The sequence below is a fragment of the Habropoda laboriosa genome, unplaced genomic scaffold (genome assembly GCF_001263275.1).
Source record: "Habropoda laboriosa isolate 0110345459 unplaced genomic scaffold, ASM126327v1 scaffold175, whole genome shotgun sequence".
In the NCBI taxonomy this organism is placed as follows: domain Eukaryota; kingdom Metazoa; phylum Arthropoda; class Insecta; order Hymenoptera; family Apidae; genus Habropoda; species Habropoda laboriosa.
The window spans coordinates 857499-869759 of record NW_017100347.1 but is presented as its reverse complement, the minus strand read 5'-3'; the positions used below and the strand labels follow the sequence as shown (position 1 = coordinate 869759).

At 31.6% G+C, this 12261-nt stretch overlaps 1 protein-coding gene across 1 annotated transcript in view; it reads right to left on the bottom strand.

Annotated features, from left to right (window-relative positions):
- Positions 1 to 3918: 3918 nt before the first annotated feature.
- Positions 3919 to 12261, bottom strand: part of LOC108574593 (serine/threonine-protein kinase minibrain) — a 13417-nt gene continuing 5074 nt past the window's right edge. The window contains exons 3-8 of the mRNA XM_017937212.1: positions 10183 to 10351; positions 9519 to 9686; positions 9137 to 9423; positions 8910 to 9056; positions 8273 to 8705; positions 3919 to 4555 (exon numbers count right to left, since the gene is read on the bottom strand). Of these exons, the coding sequence (XP_017792701.1) occupies positions 4098 to 4555; positions 8273 to 8705; positions 8910 to 9056; positions 9137 to 9423; positions 9519 to 9686; positions 10183 to 10351 (1662 nt within the window). The 3' untranslated portion in view covers positions 3919 to 4097. The remainder of the gene's footprint in view (positions 4556 to 8272; positions 8706 to 8909; positions 9057 to 9136; positions 9424 to 9518; positions 9687 to 10182; positions 10352 to 12261) is intronic.

Genomic DNA, 12261 nt, shown 5'->3' with positions numbered 1-12261 from the left:
GATACAACTTTTTCTTCATCTTGTATGGAGGTTTGTTAATTTTCATCTTAATAAATCGGTTTTTCTTAATTCAGTTTGCTTTTCTGTACTCATTCCTTATATTTTTATGTCGGTTAGCGTATGCGATCATCAAACAAGACACCGAAATGATGACTGTATTTACCACTCCTTCTCGAAAGATGCTCGCACTTTGCGTAACAGGCATATATCAGTCGTATTATAGTATATTTTCTGAACACAATGTTTTTACACATGACGTTAGGAAACTTATGTTATTTTAATCCAGTCACGATGTGTTTCAAAAAATTTGTTTTGAAAAACTATTTGTTTTAAATGGTCTCTTTATTGATGTATCTTTAAATCGTTTAAGTTATTTAACTTTGAACAAAAACCAATGAAGATATAAAGCAATGAAATACAGTATTCTTCTAAGTAAGTCCATAAAAGGACCTTATTGTATCTTAATTTGAGCCAATAAAAGATATACAAAAGTTATTTGGTGGTGCATTATTAACAAATTTACATATTTTATTCAGTAGCTTATTAACATGAAAAGAAATTATTTGAAACACAAATCGTGATCGGTTCTTATACTATTTAAATGTATACAACTCTGTTGTTCGCTAATTGGCATAAATACTCTACATTTTGCGACAATTGTTGAGTGGACAAATTTTTCCGGGGTACAAAAACTATAAGAAACGTATATGTCACGAATGGAAAAATATGAAAATATTTTGAAACGTATTCTCTGTGTAAAAAGTTTTTATATGAAAAATTAATTGGCGCGTTTGAAATCAATCTATTGCTGTATAATATATGAATTTCACTTTCTAACGAAAAGTTTTTCAATCTTTTTGTAGTTAATGAAATAACAATTAAAACATTTTCCCTTCTTTCCCGCTGTTAATATTAAACGAATTTAAATTTTAGGTAACGATCATCATTTTCCTTTTAAGCGGCGACTTTGCTAAATTGATAGATACAATTAATCACTTTTGTTTCATGCAAACAACGTAATTGTAAACTTTTTGTAAAAAATCAACAATCATCAGATGAGAAAATGCTTCGATGGTACGTTGAAATGGCCGCGTTGTGCTCAAAAGTCAATCTCTTCTAAATCTTCTCCCCTTTCATTTCACTGAAAGAAGGGCTTAAAAGACAATGTTTATTTTCTTATAATTAGTTTTTCGCGGTATGATTTTATCAAAAGTGAAGTTTCTTGTACCAAAATACACAAGTAAAAAAAAGAAGCAAAAGTTCCAGTTATTTAGAGGACTGATGAGCACAATACACAATAACGTGAATTCGGAAGAGGGCACGTGTGAGAATCGTCACACATTTTGTCTACATTTACAGAGCGTACTGATTTTTGCCGTTCAACAAGATCATCGAAATGTCGGAATATGTCACGAAATCTGACAAACAATGTTTTCTTCTTGAAATATCATACGTCTCTCTGTCTCACACGCACACACCCTCGCTCATTTACTCACTCATTCACTCGTTCATTCATTCACTCGCTCCCTCTCCTTCTTCTTCTTCTCTAAAGTTATCGGGAGATATCGTCACGGTAAAATGTTTTTCGTTAACATAGAAATTTTAATAGTATCATGGTTGTTAGTAATTGCGATTTTAAATCGAATTTACACCATTGTGTTTATCATTTCTCATTTATTTCATTTAAAACAAAAATTCATTATAGCTTTTAAAGTTAACATAACATAAGCAATGATCGTCATGTATTAGGGCGACGTAAAAATACTAACATAAATTTTTTTATTACTCGAAGGCATAGAAATCTATGAATTCAAACAAATGTCGTTTCGTAAGTCATTTACGTTCGTCGTTCCACATTGCAAATATTTAAAAAATGCGAAATTCTAAGCAGCCTATCCAAACAAGCAATTCTCGGCAATCCAAACATTCTATTCTCATTCATGATTCGTATAATAAAATATAGGGCAATCAATACAAGTTTAAAAATTTCTCGTGGCATACAGCAGAATTCTTTTTCGAGAAAACGACGCGTAAAAATATTCTTAACGCTTTCACACTTTGAGTTGAGCTCTGTTCACGTAAATCATAATGTTATTAATGAAAAGGATTCATAATCGGCATTATTACAAATAAAATATTTTAAATATCGGAGTCATTAGAGTTATAATTGTACTACCGCATGCTTCGAATAATTCGACAAGAAGCTGACAACATACCGCATATAATAAAATATTTAAGTATCATTTGAGACTATATTTCATAATATTTCGTTTCTATAAAATAATACAAAACGGTCAATAAAATAGTTTTAAAAAGTCAACCTGTTTAATATATACGCCACAACAAAGAATAGAAATATGCAAAATATTTTAAGAATTATTTGTTGCAGTATATGTAATTAATAAGTGTCAAAAAATTTACATTGTTCGTCGTGTCTCATTTAATAATATTATCATATCGTTATTGACACAATTCATTTGTATTTAATATTTCGCATTCTGGCATTGTAATTCATGTTCCTAACTGTTTGTACCTTACAAACAAATGTAAAAAGCATGCGACGACACTTTGTTAGAAGAGCCATATCAATTGATACAATTATTGAAGTTTGGAAAAAAAAATGCTAATGCCAGAAAACGATTGTAAACTTATGCCGAAGATATATTAATATAATATAAATAATGTTACAATTATCAAAGTGAAACGGCAAAAATCAATTACGACTGCCATTGGAAACATATGTATATGAGTACGCGCGTATCGTTTATTATAAAGTATCTAGGTTTTTGTATGATTATATCATTCTTGATCAATCTTACGTGTATACTGCCTTTTAACTTTCTTATTACTGTTTCCTGTATAAATATGTATTGTTGTTAAATTATGCAAACCTCGTTTGTTTAAAGTCCTTCATCGGCAACAAACTGACGTTTGCAACGTCCTCTTTTCTATTCATCAAAGTAAATAAAAGAGTCGAGTTTACAATGTCAGTGTCCTTTTCTTTCACACTTAAAGGCTAAATCCTAAAGCTGCACTCTTATCATTTATCTATGTATATTGTACAAATAACTAGCATTTGACGCGACTGTTTGCTAGCAATTACTTGCTAAACCGTTTACGTTAGTGACATTGTGTATAAAACTCTATTGGAGTATATGCTTACACTGGTAATTCTTACTTTTTCTTCTGTTTAATGCATTTTTAATAATAGTAATTATCACTTTTTCGCTCTCTAGGCCACACAGTTTGGGTGCCAAAATTTGTTAATGACGTTGCACGCGACTAAAGCATTTGGAGTGTTTGCAGAATCGGGCAGGACCCGAGAGGCCAGCTGGGTTCATCCTCACTAGACCATATTTGTCTGTCCGTGCTCATAAGCAAAGTATCATAAGCTTCTGTGCCGGACGCGGCGTATCCGTGCCCAATGTAAGACCAGTCGGCTTCTTAAGATAGACAAATAAAAAACTAAGAAGGGAACGAAAAAATAACGGAAAAAAGGAGGCTTCCCTCGTGTTTTCCTTTGCATTCCTTCATAATTCTGTTTTTCAGTTGGACTTCTCGTTCCTATTCTCTTTTCTCTTGTTTCCTCCTTTTTTTGTCTCTTTTTCTTTAAAAAAAGCTGTTCGTATATTCTGAAAGTCTCTTTTTTCGTCATGAACGAACGAAGAAATTCTTGTACGATGAGTTACTTTGGTAACTTTTGCTTTTTATGTATTTCTCGTTTTTTTCTTTTTTTTTCGCAGTTTTTAAATTGAAGCATTGTATTCTTACTAATGTCGGTAGCTTTTTTTTTAAGACGTTTACACAGTAATACTATATTCGTAGTGCTTTTATCTCAACATATTCTTCGTAACCAACAAAACGACGAAATGCAAAGCAACACAACGGGGGAAGAACTTCCAATTTTCTACTGCCCGTTCTCATTTCCCTCCTTTCTTTTCTTCTTTTCATAAACAGTACGATAGGTGTTACAGTACCGTCGTGAACTTTGTATATACAGTATATATAATCACCTAATATATTTTGACGGTACCGTGATTGCGGCGACAGTACATATAATCGTCTATCGTCGTAGTTTCTTTTGTTCTTTTTTTCATTCAGTGAATAGCAACTGGACTTTGCTGGACACATACTCCAACCATAGGACTGTCTTCCCTTTCCGGGTCTCTCTGTTTACCGGTTGAGACTGTCGACGGTTGTCTGACTATTCCGTGCGTATCAGTCGTCGAATAACCGTAATTGTAAAAGTTCTGCTGCTGAATCATAGGTGAGGTCATCATCGCAGGCAGATGGGGTATACCAGGGAGAATTAGGCTATTATACGATCCAAGAGAGCTTTGTATCAGGGAGCTGTCTACAGATTGCATGGACATTGGCCCGGATGCAGACACCCCAGTGGCCGAAGTTGACGGATAGCTTGTTGTTACGACGCGTCGATTGCTCAAATGACGAGGCGAAGACTCGCATTCCATTGGCTGATAGCCACCAGGGAGACTTGATACTTGCATCGGATTGCCACTCTTGTTGCTTCCCTGTCCTGACATGGTTACCAGTCCTGGGACATTAAGAAAACATAACCTTAGATTGGAAAATAATACGATGTCATTTTCACACTAATGCAAAGATCATTCAATGAATTACTAGCTCTGACGATAGAACGTCACTATGGGAAAGTTAAAACAAATAAAAAAAGACTCCAAAATACTACTGGGATACATTCCAGGCATTGAACTTAACGTTTTGATTTTCTCTCATTCAAATTGACAAACAACCTAATTTCTCCTTTAATACTTAAATATGTTGAATGACAAATTACAAATTACACCTAAGCAACAATTAGCTGTTTTTGATCATGTCAGGATAATCAAAAGATCAAATAATAATCTTCAGTAAACTGCAACGCTGTCACTCTATACGATGTAGTGCATCTTGTCAAAACTATAATTCATGCATATTAAGTTATTGTTAAATAATTTGAGAGACGATTTTGAAGGATGCACCTTTTATAAAAATGTTATTTCCGTTAAATTTCATTTTATATAAAATATTATTTATGTATAAGATTAACTTACAGACTGATAATTGTTGTTATTGAAAGTATTAGCACAGTATTAGAATATAAAGTAAAAATGAAACATACTTTTACTTGTGCAACTTTTATATTTATATATGGACGACTATCGTATTTCGTATTCAAGTACAAAAATGATTGACACAAATTTTAAATAACATAAATAAATGTAAGAGAATTCATACATTATTTTTAAACTAAAATTCGTACAATTTTAAAGTACTTTTCCAAAAGTTATCCATGTTTTGTTAGTTTTATATTGTTAATCACAATGTTAGATAACATCACTTATTATTTATAAATCGTCTTCTTTCATTACATTATTCCGAATTTCTAATTGTTACAATTTTAAACAAATCGTAAACATTACACAATCGTAATATAATTTTCATATCTGTACATAATTGTATTATCAATATAGATATAAAATTCTGTAGAAACAATTATAAATATAATATATTCCGTAACTAAAATTTTTTTTTACCCTCGCTTTTTCTTAGAATTTTTACATTTCAAGAATAGGTTTAATAACAAAGTGGTAAAATTTCATACTACATGGAATAATAAAATAATGTGCATGCATTTTATGGCTTGTAACTATGACAATTGCAAGGAAATATAACAGTTATACTCCATAATAAATTGACACTGATTCAATTTTATACTTATACATTAATCTTTAACTAAAAAATTACAAGTTTCTTACAATTACTCTTCAAAATCGTCTTGCTCTACATTCTAAGATTCCTTACTGTCCAAACACTCTGTATCCTTATGTATATAAAACTATAACTAGTTATATATTAAATATAATTCATTTTAATGATTATTTAGATACTTTACTGTATATTAATTCTCCTCATTCCTAAATAAGAATATACAAAAGAAAAAGAAGAAATCATTCCAAAAAAAATGAAACATGAAGTGAAATATGTGCATGTTATAAAGTCGACGAAATGCTCACTGTAACTGCAAAAAAATCTAATGTTTCGCATATTATATGATAAAGATGCACTCCAGAACGTGCTATATGCAAGCAGTTAAGGCATGCATGAAATAAATTACAAGACAATGAAGTAGTCACTCTACAGAATAAAAACTTAAAACATATATGCAAGTCAAATACTTTTAGTTAAGAACATGTTCTCTGGAAACGAACTTCTCCAAAAACAATTGACAAATATAACACACATATGAAATAAAACATTTTACAAATGGTTATCAGACAAAGTTCTGTTTCTTATAAAATAATATAAACAGTACAAAGAACATATTCCCATATGAGGCTATTCGATTATCCATTGCTTTAAATTATAATGTACTATTTTATATCGACAAAAACATCCTTAGGTAAAGGTAATTTTATAACAAATATATAAAACTTGTAAGAGTATATATATATATCGTATCGAATTTTAGAGACACGGGCAATCAACGTGAATCCGTGTCTCGTTTTCAAGGAATAAGGGAGTGCGATTTTCTCGTTTTCAAGCAAGCAGCAAGGCTTCGCATGTTACATCCGAGGTCAGGATATGATTATCAGGGACATTGTTAGTCTTTTAGCTTTGTAGGATTGTTTGTTAGACAGAACTTACTTATGTTAGTAAGTAAGATTAGGGTTGGGGCCTAGGACAGGTCGTCGCCGCCCCGCGGATACGACAGTCATCGAGCCACGTACTGTCCCCCCATCATATCTACGGGCAACAACAAGTATTGTTTAGTTTGCGCAGAAAATAAAAGATACTAATAAAGTATATATATACTTTATAAATAACATTATCATCTTTTTAATAAGACAAATATAATTAACAAAGCAATTCTTGTATTTGATATTGTATAGACAAGAAAATCTTTAGCATAATATAAATAACTATATCTTATAAATGTCAATCCCACATTTATTCAATACATAGTTTTTTCTATTACTTAATAATTATACAAGCAAATATCTTATTTTCTGCACAAAGTAAAGCCAGCCTCAATCTTCAATACAAAAGAGCAATTCCTTAAAAAGTTCAACACAAATCACTGTATTGCTCTAATTCATTAATTTTTGCATATATCTCATTTGCAATTTACCACAAAAAATTCACTTTCATTGAATGTTAAATAACAAAAATAATTAAAAGTTGTGAGAAAATGAAAACAACCATTAATATTTTTGGAATTCATTCAACTTTTTCAGATTAACAAATTTATTTATTCCTTTAATGCATTAAAATGATTAAGTTACAAAGTTACCAAGTTACACGAGTTTAGTAACTGTGTATTTACTGAAATTGAGTATTTATTAACTGATACATGATATAACATCTCGAAATTCGTATCTCTTTGTAATGTTTATTTGTATAATCAGCACAATTATTGTATACTTTATATTGTAAATAACATTGTGCGCTTATTTATAAATATTATTTTTTATATGACAAATAGTATACTATACAAACTTTATATACAAAGAATTCAATTATCTAACTCTTTCAATATATTATTGAATAATATATTTATTACATCATTTTTTTATTAATTACTTTAAACCAGTGTGGTACAATTTAACACGTTTCGTACAGAGCCGTTTCTGCACGACTTTCCATTCAAACCGCGTGTACTACTGATGGTTCACGTTGGCGCAGTTTATTATTAAAAGAAAGAGGCAACGTACAAAATGCAATACACACAATATTGTAGATTGGGAACTGAAACGGTATGTTATGATGTATTTTTTTTTAAACAAGATATACACAAATGGGATTGATTAGGACAATTACTACAGAATGTCCTACTCGTTTAGTTGTATTTCTTGCCAGTTGAGTACCGACCATTTATGAAATTTTCTTTATAACAAGAAGTGCAACGTTGCCTTCTTTCCTTTTAATTTCGTGGCGTGTTCTAAGGCTATTGATGAATTTACGATAATGTATCTGTTTATACTTAAACTATCAAACAAACGGTCTGAATGGAAAGTTCAGCGGGTGGCATTGGTGATAAACACAACACGGAACGTGTTATTGAGTGTATATGCTTAAGAATGTCATTGAAAGTGGAATGATTGTAATATATACAAACTGTTTAAATTATGAATTAGAAATACGTAAAAATCCCGGTTTTAAAGGGAAACACTTTTATTCTGTCACGCGTGTAAAATGATCCAGTAAGCCAAAAAATTACACTACACATATTAAAATATCTTTAGTAACTTACCATGATCTTGGCTCATTGATACTACTGCCGGGCTCGTGTTAGCACTGTTGGCAGCAGCAATATTCGTGTTGGTCCCCTCGTCGGCTGTACGCTTGAAGAAATTGTGCTGAAGTGCATAATACGGTGTCACTCTTGTTTTGGGATCAAAGTCCAGCATCCGCAATATCAAGTCTTTGAATTTGAGGTAATCGGAAATTGAATGACCAGGTTCACCTATCCTTCTACCACCGGGGCCTCCGCTTTCGACACCTAAGATATCGTGCAAGCGTCTTGTGCCAGGAGGTTTGTACTTTTTACCATCCTTTGACTTTTTCAGCACATACGAGCCATCCGTGGGGACTTTGTCAAAGTATTTCCGCGCTTTATGTGCTTGGTCCAATATATGTTTCGGTGGCATTCCTAGTACTTCTACGATTTTATTCATTTGATCGACCTGTAGAACAAGAAAATAAATAATGAATATGCTATACTTATTTTTTAAATAACAATTACAGTGCTTAATAGCTCAATGTATTTGAAAGTTTTTCATTGATTAATTACATACATACACAAAAATTAATATTTTTAATGCTAAATACCATAAATGAAAAATATTGTAAAAGAACAAAGATTGTATAGCGCAGGCTAATATTGTTACCTCATTGGCCCCACTGAACAGAGGTTCTCCTGTATGCATTTCAACTAAAATACATCCTAGACTCCACATGTCTATCGCAAGGTCGTAAGGTATTCCTAATAAGACTTCGGGAGATCGGTAAAACCTGGACTGAATATATTGGTATATCTGCAAAAAAAAAAGAAAGAAAATTCATAAGAATCAGTTTTTAAACATTAACAAGTTATGAAATGTTATCGTACACTCACTCTCTGTCCAAGTTGACACGAACTACCAAAGTCCACTATTTTTATCGCACTTCGTTTGGGATTGCACAAAAGTATGTTTTCGGGTTTCAGATCACAGTGAATGATGTTCAATTCCGGTGTAGACAGGAACAAAAGGGCAGTACACAATTGCTGTGCAAACTTCCTTGTTAAGTTCAACGACACTCCTCGAAAATTCGTATTTCTAAGTAGATCATACAGATTATATGATAACAGCTCGAATACCAGACATAAGTGATTTCGCCACATAAAATGCCTCTTTAGCTTAACTGTAATTGAAATATTTTAATTTTACATATACATTTTTACATAATAAACATTTTAACTGCGTGCAATTTCATATAACTTTAAATTATAAACGAACCTATATAATATTTGTTGTCCGTATCCGCCCTGTTCATCATTTCCAATAGCCTCACTTCAATTTGCGCTTGATTTAGAAAAGGTTTCTTATTCTTGATAATTTTTATTGCCACTTGCGTTTGTTCTTCATGATCAAACGCTTTTACTACTTGGCCAAAACTGCCTTTACCTAGAAAATACAAATATATTAGATGTTTTCAATTATATTTTCCTTACTATTCACCTAACCTTTGAATATCAACGATTGCGCTAAAGTTTTCATTCGATTAAATACTTGGAAGTTAGATACTAGTATAAAGTGCCGCCGAAAAAAATAATATTTTTAAGGTACATGATGGAGCACAGTGTAACAAAAAATATTCTGTCAATGCAGTATAAAAATGCACGTCTAAAATGAATTTAAAAAGAACTATTTAAAAAATTAATGTTCTGTATTAGTAATATCTCTAAAAAAATATTTTTAACTCTATTTTATTGCTTCTATCACTCTAATTAAGGAAATCATTTTTTCAGGGACACTTTATATTACTGCTTTGAGTATAACAGTGTTTTACAAAATTTTCGAAATCAGTAACGTACAGTGCATAAAGAAATTTCGCCAAACAAAATAGCGCAATGTATTTTTTTTATAAATGAAAAATAGCATGGAATACATCATTCTGTACCTATTAAAGAATCGATCTCATAGCGATCGAGGAACTTTTCCCCATTCTTGATAATATAATCATGATTATCGTCATCCCAACCATCGTTGTACAATTTTCTTTCTTTTTTATGGGAACCATCTTCTCCTTGCATCTGTTGCGCCCTTCTTTTCTTCTTAGCATAATAAACCTGTAAAATGAAGTAGAAAATCATGTAATGAAACTTGCTTAATTTTATACTAGATCAATGAAATTCTTTTTCTTTATGAAGCGAAATCAAAATTCACCCCTAAACATCGGGATGGCGCAACAGTCGCACGCATGGCGGTTGCCGGGCCAAACTTAACCCGGAAGTAAATTTTTTTCTACATATTTATACATGTTTGTTCCATTAGATATTTTATTATTTAAGATTATATTACTGCATAAATCATATTTATCAGGTAAATAAATAATTTCCGTTATTCTTGGAATACAACGTGTGCAATAAAATTTCTTTTTAAATTTCTGCATTATTCTTAGAAATAAATCTATAACATTTGCTATATTTTTTATCATTGCCAATGCAAACAGAACACCTGCAATGTTCTGCACATTTGTTTTGGCATATTTTTATGCAATATAAAGCTTCCATTTTCAAATCCAATTGTTCGTCTATCTATGTTACCTGACTATAATTTTGATGTCAATGTTTTCACAAATATTATTTCGTCTTTTTCATAAATTTGTGATTTTCGCACGAAGATGTTTCTCGACACGAATATGTCTCACAATAACTTATCCAAAGTGTCTACACCACTTTTTGTCGAATTGTAGTAAGAAAATATATATATCGATTTGTAATTATTCTCTGGTCCATAAATATTACGTTCACGATGAGAGGATGAAGATTAATATTACTTCCTGGATCTTGGAATGCACGATAATGCCAAATTATTGGTTGAATAAAAATTCTGATCAAAATTGTCTTATTTTCACGTACTGCTCCAACAACGAATATTCGATTTTTCGATAAATCTCTTGCTAAGCTAATCTGTTGGTGAAGAACTGTTCCAGACTGTATCCAGAATTCGCAGAGTTTCATTTTTTTCGACAGTATTCCACAGTTTTACCCATATATATAAATTTCCAGATCACAGCAATAAAAATGTTTTTCTTGTCGCAAAAAGTCCACTACTTTATATTGTATTTGTTCAGCTTATTAGGCATAAATATTCCGAAGAGACGTCGTTTTTAAAATACAACTAGCCTGCTGTTCATCTATTATGCCTATTTGTGATGCATTCTAAAAAAATCCCTGTAATTTGCGGTAAAAATAGTAGTTACATCTCTTAGTCCTGTTACTTCTTTATCGACAGCCTTTCTCTGGCGCTGTCGCGTAGTACAGTCATCGACGCGAATAAATTTTGAAATACGTATCGCCAAATTTGTCGCTAGACATAACCTTTTCCCTGATTTCGTAATCGTCCGATTGCCAATAAAATTTCAAAGAACACGTCGATTTCAACGCGATCGTTCTTTATGTTTCAACAATAGAATGAGCAGTTAGGAGGGAAAAGAAAGTGAACAAATAGGTAGGTAGGTATGTAGTTAAAGAAGTTACGAGTGTAGACGAGACAAAGCAGAGGAAGAGGTGTGAATAAGGTGAAAGACGGCGGAAAAAAAAAAAGAAGAGGTAGAAAGAGAAGAGCTGCGGTAAGGACAACCTACTAGTTTGCAAATAGCGTTGAAAGCAAATGCGATATTGTAACATTGATCCGTTCGTGTCAAATACGAAAGCATCTAAGACAATTATGTAAAAGGAAATTTATACATTTAATTGTACTAAACGAAAATTTTTGTTCTCTTTTTTTTTTGTGTAACACTAATTTCGAATTTCAATTTATATATATATTTGAACAATTCATAACCAAGCAATTAATTTCCACGTAATTGCTTGGAGTGTGTCGATGTGTGCTCTATTGAGTACGACGTGCGAATTAATCTTATATTCTATTTCTGTTTCAAAGTCTTAATTTTATTTTTATTAGTGACATAATATGCACCATAACTGATTACTTGAAAATAGGTTTTATAATTTAACATTACCCAAATGTGTTT